The following is a 21472-nucleotide window of genomic DNA, read 5'->3' as shown; positions in this document are numbered from 1 at the left end:
AAGTTCAGGAGTAGAAATGTGCTTAACACGTCACATAATAAATTGCATGGACTCACTCTGTGTGCAATAATAGTGTTAAACGTGATTTTTGAATGACTACCTCATCTCTGTACCCCACACATACAATTATCTGTAAGGTCCCTCAATTGAGCAGTGAATTTCAAACTCAGATTCAACCACAAAAAATAGGGAGGTTTTCCAATGCCTCGCAAAGAAGGGCACCTATTGGTAGATGGGTAAAAAGAAAAAAAGCGGACATTGAATATCCCTTTGTGCATGGTGAAGTTATTCATTACACTTTAGATGGTGTATCAATACACCAAGTCACTACAAAGATACAGGTGTCCTTCCTAACTTAGTTGCTGAAGAGGAAGGAAACTGCTCAGGAATTTCACTGAGGCCAATGGTGACTTTAAAACATTTACAGTGTTTAATGGCTGTGATATGAGAAAACTGAGGATGGATCAACATTGTAGTTACTACACAATACTAACCTAAATGTCAGAGTGAAAAGAAGGAAGCCTGTACAGAATACAAATATTCCAAAACATGCAACCTGTTTGCAATAAGGGACTAAAGTAAAACTGCAACAAATGTGGCAAAGTGCTAACTATATACTAAGAATGACATGTAGATTTGTTATTTTACGGCCCCTGTAGGCATAAAAAAAAGAAGAAAAAAAAGATATTTGATGAAGCACTGAATTTGGCCTTTACTGCTATAGCCAATAGAAACACATTAAAAAACACATTTGTGGGCCTCCCGAGTGGCGCAGCGGTCTAAGGCACTACATCGCAGCGCTAGAGGCGTCACTACATGCTGTTGCCAGAGAATTTAATGTTAATTTCTCTACCATAAGCCGTCTCCAACGTCATTTAAGAGAATTTGGCAATACGTCCAACCGGCCTCACAACCGCAGACCACGTGTAACCACGCCAGCCCAGGACCTCCACATCCGGCTTCTTCACCTGCGGGATCGTCTGAGACCAGCCACCCGGACAGCTGATGAAACTGTGGGTTTGCACAACTGAATAATTTCTGCACAAACTGTCAGAAACCTCCCGGAAGCTCATCTGCATGCTCCTTGTCCTCACGAGGGTCTCGACCTGACTGCAGTTCGGCTTCGTAGCCGACTTCAGTGGGCAAATGCTCACCTTCGATGGCCACTGGAGAAGTGTGCTCTTCACGGATTAATCCCGGTTTCAACTGTATGGACATATGGCAGACAGCGTGTATGGCGTCGTGTGGGTGAGCGGTTTGCTGATGTCAACGTTGTGAACAGAGTGCCCCATGGTGGCGGTGGGGTTATGGTATGGGCAGGCATAAGTTATGGACAACGAACACAATTGCATTTTATCAATGGGAAATTTGAATGCACAGAGATACCGTGACGACATCCTGAGGCCCATTGAGTCTCATCTTTCTATGGTGGTATACTGAACAAAAACATAAACGCAACATGCAACCATTTCAAAGACTTTACTGAGTTACAGTTCATATAAGGAAATCAGTCAATTTAAATAAATTCATTAGTCCCTAAACTATGGATTTCTAATGACTAGGCAGGGGTGCAGCCTTGGGTGGGCCTGGGAAGCCATTGGCCCAATGCTCTTAAACGCTAGGCTACCTGCTGCCCTATGGAAGGTGACATATGTGGCATTGTGTTGTCTGACAAAACTGCACATTTTAAAGTTGCCTTTTATTGTCCCCAGCACAGTGTTTATTTCAGCTCATGAAACATGTGACCAACACTTTACATGTTGAGTTTATATTTTTGTTCTGTGTAGTTTGTAGCTCAAACGGTTGGGATTTTACTGACAATTTTCTTGTCCGGATCATCTCACGTGTAATAAAAGACCGCTTTCACAAGCCCCATGCTATGGAACAGGTGCAAACCTTATATCGGCTGAAATCGTGGATTCATGATTTCTTGTTTTTGATTATTATCTGTGTACTTGTTTGGCATTTTTTGTGCATTATTAGGAGCTAGTGACACAAGCATTTCGCTGCACCCGCTATAACATCTGCTAAACTGTATACTGTGTAACATCTGCTAAACTTTGATTTGAGCACGCAAACGTCTGCCTCAGCCTGGACATGACAAACATTTTTATATGTTTTATACAGAGTTAAATATGCATGTGAAAACCAATAACACAAATAACAACCCAAGGAATAAATATGGCCCCTTTGTACCGGGATTCGACATTTCCACTGGCCATGTTAACTGAAAAATGGTGCGTAGAGTCAGTGCAAGAAACGCTGTACATTTAGGATATAAATGCTTTCCTGTTGTAGTCAATGCTCCCCCAAACACCCCCCACCCCCATATCACAGCCAAGGACAGAGGAGGAGGAGGAGGGGGAAAAAAACAGAGGGGAAAGAAAGAAAATACTCCTGTTGTCCAGTTTTTCTATAGCACAGCCCTGAGCTACGGTTACAAACATCCCAACATCCTGTTAACCACCACTGTAGAGCCCACACTGCAAAAGCATTCTTGATGTCAGACATTCTTTCAACATCTAACAAACATCATCACTAATGCATAAATTATCTAATGAAATTACCTTAGCACATACTGATATATCATAGAAATCAAGCACTGTATGTGAAAGTTTCATAGAATGCATTTGCCCCATTGTTTATGTGTTTAGTTGGTGGCCCACTCTTTATGGTATGCATATTTTCACAGAGTTTTACAGAGTTGTTCAGAAACAACCTTTAGCCTCTACACCATGGGCACCTCATGTAGATCTCAAAGAATTGGACCGATATGAGTAACATGGTAGTAGCTATATGTTGCCCTCTGATAGGTGGAATTTCCCCACCTATAGGCTTATACGTTGATCTTGGGTCAGTTTAGCATTTTCCAACAAATGGTTAAGGGTCCCGCACAGTCAAAAATGTGATTTCCCTGTGTTTTATATGACATTTCAACACTATGACATTGGAATGATACTGTAAAAATTATGAAAATGCCCTTTTAGTGTAAGAACTGTTTGAAAATACCACCTGGAAAACAGTTTGAGTTAATTGATCAATAAGAGAGTTCTTACACTAAAACGGCATTTTCATAATTTCACAGTATCATTCAAATCAGATTTTATTTGTCACATGTACCGAATACAACAGGTGTAGACCTTACAGTGAAATGCTTACTTACAAGCCCTTAACCAACAATGCGGTTTTAAGAAAAATAGCCAAAAAAAATCAAATAAATACAATATAAAATACGAAATAAAAATAACAAATAATTAAAGAGCAGCAGTAAAAATAAATGTTACGAACCCCGTGGCTTTAAATGTCTAGGGTGGATGGACATGAGACCCGTAACATAATTCATGCAAATTATAAGCGTGACATGGAACAGTGAGAACAAAAACTACACGACAACCATAAACTACCGTCAAACATAAAAGGTTTATTTTTGAACACACGGTAAAGGTTTGGGAAAAAGGGCTGAGCAGGACCCAAGAAATGAAACAATAGTGTAAAAAAAACCTAAACTGATCTTGCCTGACTCAAGAACCGCTAATCATACAAAAATACAGTGGGTGGTCCGCTCAGGTCTAACTAGTGTTTTTAGACTGTTTTCTTCCTATGGGTAATGTACGCCCAAGGGCAACTTGCTTAAATTCCCCTTTTCCCAGAAACACACAAAGTTACCAAACAGAGTAACCAGCAAATGAGTGAGTACACAAAACACAGGACACCACAGTATCCATACTCAAATACGGAAATAGTCTCTAACAAAATTACCAAACAGAGTAACCAGCAACTTAGTGAGTAAACAAAACACAGGACACCACAGTATCCATACTCACATACGGAAATAGTCTCTAACAAAATTACCAAACAGAGTAACCAGCAACTTAGTGAGTAAACAAAACACCACAGTATCCATACTCAAATACGGAAATAGTCTCTAACAAAGTTACCAAACAGAGTAACCAGCAACTTAGTGAGTACACAAAACACAGGACACCACAGTATCCATGCTCACATACGGAAATAGTCTCTCCTAACAAACTGGATCTGGGTAGCCATTTGATTAGATGTTCAGGAGTCTTTTGGCTTGGGGGTAGAAGCTGTTTAGAAGCCTCTTGGACCTAGACTTGGCGCTCCGGTACCGCTTGCCGTGCGGTAGCAGAAAGAACAGTCTACGACTAGGGTGGCTGGTGTCTTTGACAATTTTTATGGCCTTCCTCTGACACCGTCTGGTATAGAGGTCCTGGCAGGAAGCTTGGCCCCAGTGATGTACTGGGCCGTACGCACTACCCTCTGTAGTGCCTTGCGGTCGGAGGCTGAGCAGTTGCCATACCATGCAGTGATGCAACCAGTCAGGATGCTCTCGATGGTGCAGCTGTAGAACCTTTTGAGGATCTGACTCTGGTCAGATGAGACTAAAATTTAGCTTTTTGGCCAGCAAGGAAAACACTATGTCTGGCGCAAACCCAACACCTCTCATCACCCCGAGAACACCATCCCCACAGTGAAGCATGGTGGTGGCAGCATCATGCTGTGGGGATGTTTTTCATCGGCAGGGACTGGGAAACTGGTCAGAATTGAAGGAATGATGGATGGAGCTAAATACAGGGAAATTCTTGTTTCAGTCTTCCAGAGATTTGAGACTGGGATGGAGGTTCACCTTCCAGCAGGACAATGACCCTAAGCATACTGCTAAAGCAACATTTGAGTGGTTTAAGGGGAAACATTTAAATGTCTTGGAATGGCCTAGTCAAAGCCCAGACCTCAATCCAATTGAGAATATGTGGTATGACTTAAAGATTGATAATGTAAAATTAAAAGCCATACAGAAAGACTCATGTGAAGGTGAAATTACAGAGGAGGAACTTCTGGATGCAATTAAAGACTTTAAGTCCGGGAAAACTCCAGGGTTGGATCACATACCAGTCGAGGTATACCAAACCTTTTTTGATATACTCAGAGGACCGTAATTAGCATGTTTTAAACACTCCTATGTAAATGGAGATTATAAGACACTCAAGAAGAAGGTCTGATTTAATTATTACTGAAACAGGATAGTGGAAAATATAAAGATCCAGTCCATTAAAAAAATTGGTGGCCCCTTACACTTCAGTTTTGTGATGCAAGAATTCTAGCAAAATGTATAGCGCATAGAATTAAAAAGGTATTGTCGGACATTATTCATTCTAATCAGACAGGTTTTTTTACATGGGCGATACATTGGAGATAATATAAGGCAAGTACTGGAAACAATAGAACACTATGAAAAATCTGGGAAACCAGGCCTACTATTCATAGCAAACTTCGAAAAGGCATTTGATAAAGTACGACTGGGGTTTATATATAAATGCCTGGAGCATTTCAATTTTGGACAATCTCTTATAAATTGGGTTAAAATCATGTATAGTAACCCTAGGTGTAAAATAGTAAATAATGTCTATTTCTCAGAAAGTTTTAAACTGTCAAGAGGAGTGAAACAAGGTTGTCCACTATCGGCATATCTATTTATTATTGTCATCGAGATGTTAGCTATTAAAATCAGATCCAACAATAATATCAAGGGATTAGAAATCCAGGGCTTAAAAAAAAGGTGTCATTGTACGCTGATGATTCATGTTTTCTTTTGAATCCACAACTTGAATCCCTCCACAGCCTCATAGGGTATCTAGATACATTTTCTAACCTTTCTGGATTACAACCAAATTATGATCAATGTACTATATTACGTATTGGATCACTAAAAAATACAATATTTACATTACCATGTAGTTCACCAATAAAATGGTCTGATGGTGATGTGGATATACTCTGAATACATTTCCCAAATGAAATAAATGATCTCACTCCCCAAAAAATTTATAGAAAGTTAGCAAAAATAGATAAGATCTTGCTACCATGGAAAGGTAAATACCTGTCAATTTGTGGAAAAATCACCCTGATTAACTCTTTAGTATTATCCCAGTTTACCTATTTGTTTACCTATTTGTCTTGCCTACGCCTAGCGAACAGTTTTCTAAATTATATGAGAAAAGAAATATTCCATTTTATTTGGAACGGCAAGCCAGACAAAACGGGTCTATTTATATAATGATATGAATTAGGAGGACAGAAATTATTAAATATTAAAGCATTAGACCTATCACTAAAAGCTTCAGTCATACAAAAATTATACTTAAATCCAAACTGGTTCTCTAGCAAACTAGTAAGATTGTCTCACCCAATGTTCAAGAAGGGACTTTTTCCCTTTATTCAGATTACAACCCCTCACTTTCAGGTATTTTAAAAGGAAATAATCTCCCAAATATCACTATTTCTAAAACAAGCCATAGAAAGTTGGTTGCAATTTCAATTTAATCCCCCAGATATGACAGAATAAATATTGCAACAAATATTGTGGTTAAACTCAAATATACTAATTGATAAAAAACGTTATTTTTTGAGAAAATGTTTAAAAAAGGTATAATCTTCGTAAATGATATTATTGGTAGGAATGGTGGAGTTATGTCGCACATGCAGCTAACAAAAACATATGGAAATGTCTGCTCTACCCAAAATTACAACCAAATAATTGCAGCATTACCGCAAAAATGGAAGAGGAAAGTGGAAGTAGGAAAAAGTAAGGAACTTGTCTGTCGGCCTTGCATTAAAGAACATAATTGGTTTAAGAAAATTGTGATAGATAAAAAAGTTTACCAGTTTCATTTAAGGACCAAAAGATTGACAGCCGTCCCATATAGATTGCAAAATAGTTGGGAAGAGATTTTTGAATTTAAATTATTTTATCAAATTCTTGCTACCAATAGAATGTTATTTGTATGGGGGATACAATCTTCCCAGCTCTGCAGATTTGGCTGTGAAGAGACAGAATCATTAGATCATTTGTTTTGGTACTGTCCATTTGTAGCTTGTTTCCGGACACAGGTCCAGGAATGGCTGAAGGATTGCAATATTTGCATAGAGCTGACCCTGCAGATAGCACTACTGGGTGATCTGAAAAGTCATAGTCAATCGATCAATAATATAATAATACTTTTAGCAAAAATGTTTATTTTCAATTCACAGACTGTAGAAACAATGAGAATAGAAAGCTTCAGAACTTTTGTAAAACATCACAGTACAGTTGAAAAATATATGGCAAATAGAAATCCAATATGGATGGTATTAAGAGATAGATGGGAGGTGTTGAATGTTGCTGAAGGATGGGACTAATAACAACAACTAATAACAACAAGATAACTAGTGTAAGACATGCTGTGTCCATAATAAGTATATAGGTTATATATTGTGAGCTTTTGTGAAAGAGCACAGTTAGAAAGATATGGCATATAGAAGCATACCAGATGGACATCATGAGAATGATCGGAGGAAGTTCAGGAGTAAAAAAAATATATATAATTATTGACTGTGTTCTTAAAATGTATATAGTATATATAAGCATGAAGTAGAGGCCTAAGCATTGTTGTTCACTAGTTTACTCCAATTAGGGAAAGGATGGTGGGGTTGGAAAGTATAAAGGGAAATATTTATGTATTTTTTTATTTTACCTTTATTTAACTAGGCAAGTCAGTTAAGAACAAATTCTTATTTACAATGACGGCCTACAGCGGCCAAACCCGGACGACGCTGGGCCAATTGTGCGCCGCCCTATGGGACTCCCAATCACGGCCGGTTGTGATACAGCCTGGCATCGAACCAGGGGGTCTGTAGTGACGCCTCAAGCACTGAGATGCAGTGCCTTAGACCGCTGCGCCACTCGGGAGCCCACATACTGTGGGCTCCTGATGTATATATATAGGTCATGTGCCTTTTACTGAGGAGTGGCTTCCGTCTGGCCACTCTACCATAAAGGCCTGATTGGTGGAGAACTGCAGAGATGGCTGTCCTTCTGGAAGGTTCTCCCATCTCCACAGAGGAACTCTGGAGCTCTGTCAGAGTGACCATCGGGTTCTTGGTCACCTCCCTGACCAAGGCCCTTCTCAAACGATTGCTCAGTTTGGCCAGGCGACCAGCTCTAGGAAGAGTCTTGGTGGTTCCAAACTTCTTCCATTTAAGAATGATGGAGCCTACTGTGTTCTTGGGGACCTTTAATGCTGCAGAAATGTTTTGGTACCCTTACCCAGATCTGTACCTCGACACAATCCTGACTCGGTGCTCTACAGACACTACCTCATGGCTTGGTTTTTGCTCTGACATGCACTGTCAACAGTGGGACCTTATATAGACAGATGTGTGCCTTTCCAAATAATGTCCAATCAGTTTAATTTACCACAGGTGGACTCCAATCAAGTTGTAGAAACATCTCAAGGATGATCAATGGAAACAGGATGCACCTGAGCTTAATTTCGAGTCTCATAGCAAAGGGTCTGAATACTTATGTAAATAACGTATTTCTGTTTTAGGTTTTTAATACATGTGCAAACAATTCTATAAACCTATTTTTGCATTGTCATTATGGAGTATTGTGTGTAGATTGATGAGGAATTTTTTTTATTTAATCCATTTTAGAATAAGGCTCTAATGTAACAAAATGTGGAAAAAGGGAAGGGGTCTGAATACTTTCCGAATGCACTGTATATGACACTGTGAAAAGAAGGAAGCCTGTACAGAATAAAACATATTCCAAAACATGCATCCTATTTGCAATAAGGGGCACTGCCTGCTGTCTGGACCTATTGTCGGGAGCAGCGGGCGTACGCTTTCCTGCTTGTTGTGGGCCCGTGAATGGTTCACCAAATTGTGTGAGAGGTAGGAATGGGCGGATTTCTCAATTTCTTTCTCTGGCCGTTGTATTGGGCAGTTCAATCGTGAGAAATGTCTCATTCCCTGGAGCATAAACTTTGTGCTATCCAGGAGCACGAGTACAGGACATCAATTAGCTGCTCCCAACCATTTGAAACCAGCATCAGGAAATTGAGTCTATAAAAGTTAATGTGGGATTCAATGACATTATGAAGGGCAGCTCAGAACAGCTGAAGATTAATTTTAAAGAACTGATTGGTTTACTGCTTGACACCAACAAACGCCCCATAATATCTCCCTAGATCGTGGCATTGAACGTTTCAGCAGACGTTTATCCCTCCATAAATGTCTACGAGACTATTGCAGCTCTGTGGGTGTAATATTTATTGACAATTTGAATACATTCTGGAAACAAAGCTCATTTTATCAGGAGGATGGGATCCACCCAAATCATTTGGGTTACTGTATCCTTTCACAGCATTATAAGGCTGCGTTGAGACAATGACTTATCAATGACTGAAGCCCAGCTCAGTTAATCCCTACCATTGTGTCGCTGAGTTGTCATAATGCTTCAGCAAGTGCACATTATCCCAGGGGCGTTGGAAGACCCAAAACATCGCCGGCGGCGGAGAGGCACTCGGAGCGGCCTGCTGGTCCGACTTAGGAGGCGCGCACACCACCCACCGCTTCCGAGTATATTACTCGCAAATGTTCAATCTTTGGTTAACAAGGTCGATGAACTACGAGCAAGGATTTCTTTCCAGAGAGACATCAAGGCCTGTAACATACTCTGTTTCATGGAAACATGGCTCTCTTGAGATATTCTGTGGGTCCAGCCAGAGGGGTTCTCAGTTCAACGCGCAGATAGGAATAAATATCTCTCCGGGAAGCAGAAAGGCGGAGGTGTGTGTTTCTCATTCTCTGGGTCCCAGTTTTGTGTGTTTTATGTATATGTTGTGAAATGGTTAGATATTACTTGCTAGATATTACTGCACTGTCGGAGCTAGAAGCACAAGCATTTCGCTACACCTGCTAAACACGTGTATGTGACAAATATATATATATATGTAAGTAACCTAATGTATGTCCCTCTAACTGCCCTGAATGCCTCTGCTGATCCCACAGCTTTTGTATGCAGTAATCATGTACCTATGGACCAGAGGTATACTGTTAGCACTGAGGGTGTGTGCCCTAGTAGGAAGGTCACTGTGTGCAGCTCACCCTGCCCTAACGTAAATAACATAAGTATGTCCACTTCTGCTAAGCTTCCCAGTAAAGCAATGAAATCAATCAAGCATCCCAGAAAAGTGCAAAAAATTGCCCACATTAACATATGTAGCTTAAGAAACAAGGTTCATGAAATCAATAATTTGCTAGTAACAGATTACATTCATATCCTGACAATCTCTGAAACTCACTTAGATAATAGCTTTGATGATACAGTGGTAGCAATACATGGTTATAACATCTACAGAAAAGACAGAAATGCCAAAGGTGTAAGTGTTGCCGTTTTATATTCAGAACCACATTCCTGTTAAGCTTAGAGAGGATCTCATGGTAAATACTGTTGAAGTAATATGGCTACAGGTTCGTCTGCCTCACCTAAAGCCCATTCTGGTGGGAAGTTGCTATAGACCACCAAGTGCTAACAGTCAGTCTCTGGATAACGTGTGTGAAATGCTTGATAATGTATGTGATATCAACAGAGAGGTATATTTTCTGGGTGATTTAAATATTGACTGGCTTTCATCAAGCTGCCCACTCAAGAGAAAGCTTCAAACTGTAACTAGTGCCTGCAACCTGGTTCAGGTTATCAGTCAACCTACCAGGGTAGTTACAAACAGCACAGGAATGAAGTCATCAACATGTATTGATCACATCTTTACTATTGCTGCAGAAATTTGCTTTAAAGCAGTATCCAAATCCATCGGATGTAGTGATCACAATATAGCAGCCATATCTAGGTAAACCAAAGTTCCTAAAGCTGTGCCTAATATAGTGTATAGGTCATAAAATACGATTCATATGTTGTTGATGTAAAGAATATTTGTTGGTCTGTGGTGTGTAATGAGGAGCAACCAGACGCTGCACTTGACACATTTATGAAATTGCTTATCCCAGTTACTAATAAGAATTAAGAAATTGACTGTAAAAACTGTTAAATCTCCGTGGATTGGTGTACATTTGTCTTGGTAATTGGTCTTGCATGCCTTGCAAATTCACCAAAATAGCCTAAAGTTGGCTTAATCCTCTCTGGTTTTATATAAATTACACAACTTTCCCCAGACATTTATAGCCTGTCATCTACTTAGGCTATAACAAGGAAAATAATGTTTTGTGATAACTGCACTGCGATTTGTATTTTGTGGGGGGGAAAATGATCCCAATTTTGTATGCGTATGTGTGTGTCTGTGTGTGTGTGTAGGGGGGGTTTATTTCCATTGTGTACCTAGCATGGTCTGTTTCTATTGGGTAAAGTTAGAAAGTGGTATATTTCAATGACAGACATACACTACCAGTCAAACGTTTTGACACACCTACTCATTCAAGGGTTTTTCTTAGTTTTTACTATTTTCTACATTGTAGCATAATAGTGAAGACATCAAACTATGAAATAACACATATGGAATCATGTAGTAACCAAAAAAGTGTTAAACAAATCAAAATATATTTTATATTTTAGATTCTTCAAATAGCCACCCTTTGCCTTGATGACAGCTTTGCACACTCTTGGCATTCTCTCAACCAGCTTCATGAGGTAGTCACCGGGAATGCATTTCAATTAACAGGTGTGCCTTCTTAAAATTTAATTTGTGGAATTTCTTTCCTTCTTAATGTGTTTGAGCCAATCAGTTCTGTTGTGACAAGGTAGGGGGGTATACAGGAGATAGCCCTATTTGGTAAAAGACCAAGTCCATATTATGGCAAGAACAGCTGAAATAAGCAAAGAGAAACGACAGTCCATCATTACATTAAGACATGAAGGTAGTCAATACGAAGCATTTCAAGAACTTTGAAAGATTCTTCAAGTGCAGTCGCAAAAACCATCAAGCGCTATGATGAAACTGGCTATCCTGAGGACCGCCACAGGAATGGAAGACCCAGAGTTACCTCTGCTGCAGAGGATAAGTTCATTAGATTTACCAGCCTCAGATATTGCAGCCCAAATAAATGATTCACAGAGTTCAAGTAACAGACACATCTCAACATCAACTGTTCAGAGGAGACTGAGTGAATAAGGCCTTCAAGGTCGAATTGCTGCAAAGAAACCACTACTAAAGGACAACAATAATAAGAAGAGACCTGCTTGGGCCAAGAAACACAAACAATGGACAATAGACCGGTGTAAATTTGTCCTTTGGTCTGGAGTCCAAATTGGAGATTTTTGGTTCCAACCGGCGTGTCTTTGTGAGACGCGGTGTGCGTGAACGAATTATCTCCGCATGTGTAGTTCCCACCGTAAAGTATGGAGGAGGAGGTGTTATGGTGTGGGGGTGCTTTGCTGGTGACACTGTTTAGAATTCAAGGCACACTTAACCAGCATGGCTACCACAGCATTCTGCAGCGATACGCCATCCCATCTGGTTTGGGCTTAGCGAGACTATTATTTGTTTTTCAACAGGACAATGACCCAACACACGTCCAGGCTGTGTAAGTGCTATTTTACCAAGAAGGAGAGTGATGGAGTGCTGCATCAGATGACCTGACCTCCACAATCCCCCGACCTGAACCAAATTGAGATAGTTTGGGATGAATAGGACGGCAGAGTGAAGGAAAAGCAGCCAACAAGTTCTCAGCATATGTGGGAACTCCTTCAAGACTGTTGGAAAAGCATTCCAGGTGAAGCGGGTTGAGAGAATGCCAAGAGTGTGCAAAGCTGTCATCAAGGCAAAGGGTGGCTATTTGAAGAATCTCAAATATATCATATATTTTGATTTGTTTAACACTTTTTTGGTTACTACATGATTCCTTTTGTGTTATTGCATAGTTTTGATGTCTTCACCTATTCTACAATGTAGTAAATAGTAAAAATGAAGAAAAACCCTTGAATGAGTAGGTGTTCTAAAACTTTTGACGTGTAGTGTATGTCTGATGTATTATTCCTTGGCAACGTGTGCCTGTATCATACCAAATTCATTAATCTGCTAAACTCATAATTTGTCCTCTCTATGAGGACAAGGTTGTAGTTTACATTGTCATCAGAGAAGAGGCTTCCTTATACACAGGAAACCCCCTTCTCTCTCTCTCTCTCTCACACACACACACACACACACACACACACACACACACACACACACACACACACGAATCCAATCCAACAGAACCTCTGTCCAAGTTCCGAATTCAATTTCCTAGAAGTATGAATCACCCCAGTCAAGCCTTTCCTGCTTATTATGACACAAGTGACTTACAACAGTATGTCCCCACCTCCACCCTGAGCCCCACTCCTCCTGCTTACAGTATGATTGTTTTCCCTCCCTCCCTCCCTCTCTTTCCTTCCCACCAAAACTGGGGCCCCCTGGAGCCGACCCAGCTGACACAGATGGTAGAAGTGGTGAGCACATCAGAACCTCTGGCAAAGTGACAGAGAAAAAGAGAGGGGGTGGGAAACACACACACAGGTGACTATATTATAGAGCAACGAAGTATGAGGAGAGAGAGAGAGAGAGAGAGAGAGAGAGAGAGAGAGAGAGAGAGAGAGAGAGAGAGAGAGAGAGAGAGAGAGAGAGAGAGAGAGAGAGAGAGAGAGAGAGAGAGAGAGAGAGACTGAACTGTCTTTACTTACTCATTTTTTTAACGGTCATGTTCTAGCATATTTGGCTGACTCATGTTATGACCTCACACACATTGTGCAGAGATTCTTTCTTGGTCCAAACATGTGTTTGTATGCATTTGTAGTACTAGATGTGTGTGTGTGTGCACGCATGTGCGTGCGTGCTTGTGTGCCTGTGTGTCTGGGCCACATTGCAGCTCCCGTCTTAACATAGAGAGGGACTCAGGAGAACACACACATAGGTCTGTGTTTTTACCTATTCCAGCTCACAACAGGAGACTCCAGTTATATAGGCTTTCTGATGAGAAAGTAGTAGAGGATGAGAGGCAATGAGGTAAAAAGCAAACAATAGGTGAGTGTCTGTCTCTCTTACCTCTCGACCAGCCTGGCCGATTAGTCCAACTGGGCCAAGAATGCCTGCGTCTCCCTGGAAGACAGTCAAACAAATACATGACATATAATCTCAATACACAAGCTAAATTCAACTAGAATAGAATACGACTTTATTGTACTTTATAAATATACAGGTTGCTGGTCAAGGAACTGGTCAAGGTGGAATTAGGATAAGGGTGGGGGGAGGGGTGGGCATTACCTTCTCTCCTTTAGCTGCTGTTCCAGATGAGATACCAGGATCTCCTTTCCTCCCCTGAGAAAAACATAGAGAAACAGGACCAATTAGTGAGAAAAAATGTTTTATTCACACTGACACATACAACTACCTAACAGTGATACTTGGTTATTTGGACCTATTTTGCCATACATAGATAAACGTTATGCATAACCGCAATGTGTACCTATACTGTGACTACACTGCATTTACCTGGATACTATAAATTGGGTTTGATATAAGGTATCATGATGTGGGACCATAGGGTGGAAAAACACCTCTCTTTACACAGGGGAAGGCTATATTCATGACCTAATTTTTGACAGCTTTTGAGGCCTAATCAATTAATCATCTATCAATATGATTGTCATGAGACGTTAGCAACTACCTGCTCAAACAGCAAGTGACCAGAGTGGAAGGAATGAAAGCACCCCTCTCTGGACACATGGGAAACCTTATGATTGTAGCAGTCTTTTTAGGGGTACCCCTCCTTGGAAAACCATATGGTTGTATCGGTCTCTTTAGGGGTACCCCACCCACAGACTGTCTCAGTATCACTCTGTGGTGAGATTTATCCCCAGTGGCCTTGCTGCCATACAAAACAAGGATTCATTGTTGGAGTAAAGAGAACAGTAATGGGTCTCTACACTTCAAAGCCGCAGGTCGGAAATGTATCTCAGCGTGTGGAATAATTTTTCCCGAAGAGCTCCTGGGATTTACAACTTTGCTTCATTAGGGGGTGATGAAAGAGCACGATCAGGGAGCGCTCCCGCACATCAAACACTTTGGAAACGTTCTCTCAACACACCTGCTTAACGAAGCGAGCTGCTCTGACTCCACCCCGCCACCCCCCAAGTAACACCTAAGGGGTGTGTTTACAGAGGATAATTTGTGTTGCTCAACCGGAGACGTAGCAGCTTTGATATACTACGTAAGCTAATATTTTGTATTTGTATTTATTATGGATCCCCATTAACCAAGTCAGCAGCAACTCTTCCTGGGGTCCAGCAAAATTAAGGCAGTTATACAATACATTCACAACAGATTTCACAACACATTAAGTGTGTGCCCTATGGCCCCTTCTCTACTACCACATATCTACAACACAAAATCCGTGTGTACATGTGAGTATATTGCATATGTTATCGTGTGTGTGTATGCATGTGTCTGTGCTTGTGTTTGTGTTGCTTCACAGTCCCGCTGTTCCATAAGGTGTATTTTTATCTGTTTTTTAAAACAATTTTTACTGCTTGATTGAGTAACTTGATGTGAAATAGAGTTCCATGTAGTCATGGCTCTATGTAGTGTGCACCTCCCATAGTCTGTTCTGGACTTGGGGACAGTGAAGAGACCTCTGGTGGTATGTCTTGTGGGGTATGCATGGGTGTCTGAGCTGTGTGCTAGTAGTTCAAACAGACAGCTCGGTGCAATCAACATGGCACAAGCGCATTCACACTGAGTTGAGCAACACAAATTAGGAAAATGTCGGTGGATGTATTCTATATTTTTTTCATTAAAAGTATGAATTTCATAACTCCGCGGAAGGACCGCAGTTGTACAGGACGAACATAGGTACAGGTATGCGTTTTCAGAAATAAGTCTGGCTGCACAAACGATTGGCAAACGTACTGCAAATTGAGAAATCATGTGACCAAACTGAATAAAAAAAAGAATTAACTATACTATGAAACAAGATAAATGACAGAAATAAAATTTTTTAAAGCTTTGGAGCGTCTTAAATGACATTTTGGACTGATATTGCCAACTACTTTAATGATTTTTTCATTGGCAAGATTAGCAAACTTAGGCATGACATGCCAGCAACAAACGCAGACACTACACATCCAAGTATAACTGATCAAATTGTGAAAGACAAACATTGTAATTTTGAATTCTGTAAATTGAGTGTGGGAGAGGTGAAAAAAATATTGTTGACTATCAACAATGAAAAGCCACCGGGGTCTGACAACTTGGATGGAAAATTACTGAGGATAATAGTGGACGATATTGCCACTCCTATTTGCTATATCTTCAATCTATGCCTACTAGAAAGTATGTGCCCTCAGGCCTGGAGAGAATTAAAAGTCATTCCACTACCCAAGAATAGTAAAGCCACCTTTACTGGCTCAAATAGCCGACCAATCGGCATGTTACCAACCCTTAGTAAAATGTTGTTTGACCAGATACAATGCTATTTTACTGTAAACAAATTGACAACAGACTTTCAGCACACTTATAGGGAAGGACATTCAACAAGCACGGCACTTAAACAAATGATTTATGATTGGCTGAGAGAAATTGATGATATGCCACTATGTATGCAGATGACTCAACACTGTAAACGTCAGCTACTACAGGGAGTGAAATCACTGCAACAAAGAGCTGCAGTTAGTTTCAGAATGGGTGGCAAGGAATAAGTTAATCCTAAATATTAAACAAACTAAAAGCATTGTATTTTGGACAGACCATTCACTAAACCCTAAACCTCAACTAAATATTGTAATGAATAATGTGGAAATTGAGCAAGTTGAGGTGACTAAACTGCTTGGAGTAACCCTAGATGTTTTTTTTTTTTTTTTTGTCATTTAGCAGACGCTCTTATCCAGAGCGACTTACAGGAGCAATTAGGGTTAAGTGCCTTGCTCAAGGGCACATCGACAGATTTTTCATCTAGTCGGGTCGGGGATTAGAACCAGCGACCTTTCGGTTACTGGCACAACGCTCTTAACCACTAATACAACAGTAGCTAAGATGGGGAGAAGTCTGTACATAATAAAGCGTTGCTCTGCCTTTTTAACAACACTATCAACAAGGCAGGACCTACAGGCCCTAGTTTTCTCGCACCTGGAATACTGTTCAGCCACAAAGAGGGACCTCTGAAAATTACACTTGGCTCAGAACAGGGCTGCACGGCTGGCCCTTAAATGTAAACAGAGAGCTAACATTAATAATATCCATGTAAGTCTCTCATGGCTCAAAGTGGAGGAGAGATTGACTTCATCACTACTTGTTTTTGTAAGAAGTGTTGACATGCTGAATGCACCGAGGTGTCTGTTTAAAAGTGGTCCTCTGTAGCTCAATTGGTAGAGCATGGCACTTGTAACGCCAGGGTAGTGGGTTCGATTCCCGGGACCACCCATACGTAAAAATGTATGCACACATGACTGTAAGTCGCTTTGGATAAAAGCGTCTGCTAAATGGCATATTATATATTATATTAAACTACTAGCACACAGCTCGGACACCCATGCATACCCCACAAGACATGCCACCAGAGGTCTCTTCACAATCCCCAAGTCAAGAACAGACTATGGGAGGTGCACAGTACTACATAGAACCATGACTACATGGAACACTATTCTACATCAGGTAACTGATGCAAGCAGTAAACTCCGATTTAAAAAAACGGATAAAAATACACCTTATGGAATAGTCGGGACTGTGAAGAGATATACACACACAGGTACAGACACGCATACACACACACACGCTAAAACACGCACTCTATACACACGTACATTGTAATATTGTTGTATGGTGGTATTATACATTTTGTATTGTAGAAATGTAGTGGTGTAATAATGTTATGTACTGTTTTATCTTTTGTTTTATGTGTGATGTAAGTGCCTTAATGTGTTTGGACCCCAGGAAGCGTAGCTAATGGGGATCGCTAATAAATACAAATACAAATACACACACACACACACACAAAAGTGATGGGGATAACTTGATTGCAGGTGTATGACTTAACGATGCGGACAGCTGAACTACAGCACATAAAACTCTCCTTCCCTGAACTTAAAAAATATAGGTCAGAATTTGACATCCCCATCTAACACAGCACACATGCCACAGAAATATACACTACATGACCAAAAGTTCGAACATCTCATTCCAAAACCATGGGCATTAATATGGAGTTGGTACCACCTTTGCCGCTATAACAACCTCCACTCTTCTGGGAAGGCTTTCCACTAGATGTTGGAACATTGCTGTGGGGACTTGCTTCCATTCAGCCACATTAGTGATGTCGGGCACTGATGTTGGGCGAGTAGGCCTGGCTCGCAGTCGGTGTTCCAATTCATCCCAAAGGTGTTCGATGGGGTTGAGGTCAGGGCTCTGTGTAAGCCAGTCAAGTTCTTCCACACTGATCTCGACAAACAATTTTTGTATGGACCTCGCTTTGTACGGGGGCATTGTAATGCTGAAACAGGAAAGAGCATTTCCCTAACTGTTGCCACCAAGTTGGAAGCACAGAATCGTCTAGAACAGGGTTCTTCAATTCCGGTCCTGGAGGGCCGAAACACCTCTGTTTTTCATCCTCTCCTTTTAATCAGGGGCTAATTCAGACCTGGGACACCAGGTGAGTGCAATTAACTACCAGGTAGAAATAAAAAACAGAAGTGTTTCGGCCCTCCAGGACCGGAATTGAAGAACCCTGGTCTAGAATGTCATTGTATGCTGTAGCGTTAAGATTTCTCTTCACTGGAACTAAGGGGCCTAACCCGAATCATAAAAAACAGCCCCAGACCATTATTCCTCCTCCACTAAACTTTACAGTTGTCACTATGCATTCGGGCAGGTAGCGTTCTCCTGGCATTCGCCAAACCCAGATTTGTCCGTCGGACTGCCAGATGGTGAAGCGTGATTCATCACTCCTGAGAACACGTTTCCACTGCTCCAGAGTCCAATGGTGTCGAGCTTTACACCACTTCAGCCGACGCTTGGCATTGCGCATGGTGATCTTAGGCTTGTGTGCAGCTGCTCGGCCATGGAAACCCATTTCATGAAGCTCCAGAACAACAGTTGTTGTGCTGACCTTGCTTCCAGAAATAATTTAGGTATTGAGTGTTGCAACCGAGGACAGACGATTTTTACGTGCTACGTGCTTCAGCACTCAGCGATCCCATTCTGTGTTTGTGTGGACTACCAATTCGCAGCTGAGCCGTTGTTGCTCCTAGACGTTTCCACTTCACAATAACAGCATTTACAGTTGACCGGGGCAGCTCTAGCAGGGCAGAAATTTTACGAACTGACTTGTTGGAAAAGGTGTGTAAGTCGCTCTGGATAAGAGTATCTGCTAAATGACTACATTTAATAAAAATAAAAATAAATAAAAATAATTTGTGTGTGGAACATACCTTAAGCCCAGGCGGACCTGGATGGCCAGGTTTTCCATGGGGACCGGGACCACCCTAAGGAACAATCAGAGACAAAACACAATCAAATGTTGATCAGAATGACAATCTTTATATTGGCATAAGCAGAGGCCATGGGTAGTCTGGAGAATGTCAAATCTCCTATATGGATTGAGCATATGTGTACATTGGGGGATTAGGTAAAGGGGGAAGCTTATGGAAAATGGATGTAGAATGAAGGGGTTCTAGCATATGGATGTGGTTTTCCTACACCCCATCCCCCACCCGTATTGCCCCCCGTCTGTAGTCTCCCTGGGGCAGAAAATGGCAGCTTGTGTGCATACAGACACAAACACAAGCAGAAACATGCAGAAACATAAAGAAACACACACACACACCACACATATACAGATGGATTGCTGTTCATTTCATTTTGTCCATTGGTTCACATATTAGTCTACAGGCTATTGTTGGAATATATATATTTGTAAATCTATACAGTAGCATATTGGTAATAATGGGATCCATTTTCTCCCTATCTTATTGGAAACAGACGTTAGCTTTTAAAATTCTGAAATCCGGTAGTCAAAGTGACTGACTCCATTTGGAGGACTGACACCATTTGATAACTACACTCCTTTTTTCCCTTATTTTTTTTAACCTTTTGTTCATTTTTTTTTTTTTTACCTTTATTTTACCAGGGAAGACATATTGAGACCTAGGTCTCTTTTTTAAATGTGCCCTGCACAATACAACACAAATATACACATTATACACATAAAATAAAATAAACAGCCATGGGAAGCACAAGTAAAACATCACAAATCACCTAGAAAAACAGTTACATTCCTCCACAAATAAGTCCCCAATCAATACTCTAAACTGCACCGAACGGCACCAGCCCCTCTCTGTGCTGTCGACATGTAACACACACACTTCCTCTCTCTATCCATATGGTTGTGGGCCTTTGAGGGGTCCCCCACCTCTGACTGAGACACTTTTTCCACCTGACCCCGAGGTCAATCATGTCAGAGTGGCCGGAAAAAGAGTCAAAACCGGTTCTAGAGTGGGGTCAGTGACTTTCGCTGGGGTGAGATAAGACGATTCAGCGAACACATTATTGATTCAGAGTAGTAGACCAGCACTCACCCCTAAGTCACATGTCAAGTCATTCTTTGTCCCATGAAGGGAAATACATTTAGTTTGGGCTGGAATTGATATAATGTCAAAGTTTAAATACAGACATGAGAGACAAATGACAACATAATACTACAACCCCCTTTCTCTCCTCTCTCTCAGACACCTCATAAATCCCATCTCTGATTCCTCCAGGGAGAGCCTCAGTGCCCTTTTTTTATACAAGTAAGAGATTTGAAGTCACTAAGGATGTGTGGCCTTGCTAGGTCTGCTACCTGATATAATTCAGAGCCCACTCATTTTTTACGCACACGCACGCACACACACACACACACACACACACACACACACACACACACACAATGCAGAGTCCTTGTCTCGCTGCTGTCAGTAGGCCTACCCCTTCAATACCTTTTCACTAAGCCCCTTTATCCTATATCTGCTGCCATCCTTTCTTTAGCCAGAGGCTTGTTACAAGAAGGGTGGTGTAGCCTTCAAATGTTGAATTACATGCCTCAAATAGGCCAGCGGTTCACCTCAGTTTTGGTAGTAGTAGTTGGCACCATTGGTTCTAGCCATTGGCACGAGTCTTGCAGTTGGTTTTGTATGCATGCCATCTCATCTCACATGGCAGGTGTCGAATTAGGACAATTCCAGGGCGGTGCACACAGCTGGCAAGAGGCTGCTGGGATACGAGACTGGAAAACCGCAACCTCTGAAGTGGGAGCCAGGGCGTCAATGGTGGCAACTTTGGTAACAGTGAAACCTACTCCCTAAGATTAGCACTTGCTCTAAAACTGCACAAACTCATCCTAAAGTGTTCAAATAGGTCCACATGTTTCAGGTTCTGGCAGTGTGTACCTACCGTCCAATACCACACGGTATACATTTTCAACCTCAATGTAAAATACATTTAGTTGGTTTTTAAATGTGAAAGACTAACGTCCTTCCTCTTTCCGATACCCAAACATTGTATAGAATATAGCACATATTTCAGGCTGTCGTATTTTAGCAGGGCAAGCAGTAAAGATGGTTTAAATTTATACAACATGTTGTAAAGACAGTACTGTCTATGGCCGATATAAAAGT

At 41.1% G+C, this 21472-nt stretch overlaps 1 protein-coding gene across 2 annotated transcripts in view; it reads right to left on the bottom strand.

The window, feature by feature from the left end:
• Window positions 1-21472, bottom strand: part of LOC121582745 (collagen alpha-1(XXVII) chain A-like) — a 388342-nt gene that overhangs the window by 280897 nt on the left and 85973 nt on the right. For both annotated transcript variants that reach the window (XM_041898821.2, XM_041898822.2), the window contains exons 5-7: window positions 19250-19303; window positions 14094-14147; window positions 13875-13928 (exon numbers count right to left, since the gene is read on the bottom strand). In XM_041898821.2, coding sequence (XP_041754755.1) covers window positions 13875-13928; window positions 14094-14147; window positions 19250-19303 — 162 coding nt within the window. The remainder of the gene's footprint in view (window positions 1-13874; window positions 13929-14093; window positions 14148-19249; window positions 19304-21472) is intronic.

The sequence above is a fragment of the Coregonus clupeaformis genome, chromosome 15 (genome assembly GCF_020615455.1).
Source record: "Coregonus clupeaformis isolate EN_2021a chromosome 15, ASM2061545v1, whole genome shotgun sequence".
Classification (NCBI taxonomy): Eukaryota; Metazoa; Chordata; class Actinopteri; order Salmoniformes; family Salmonidae; genus Coregonus; species Coregonus clupeaformis.
This window is presented reverse-complemented; position numbering and strand designations above follow the sequence as displayed.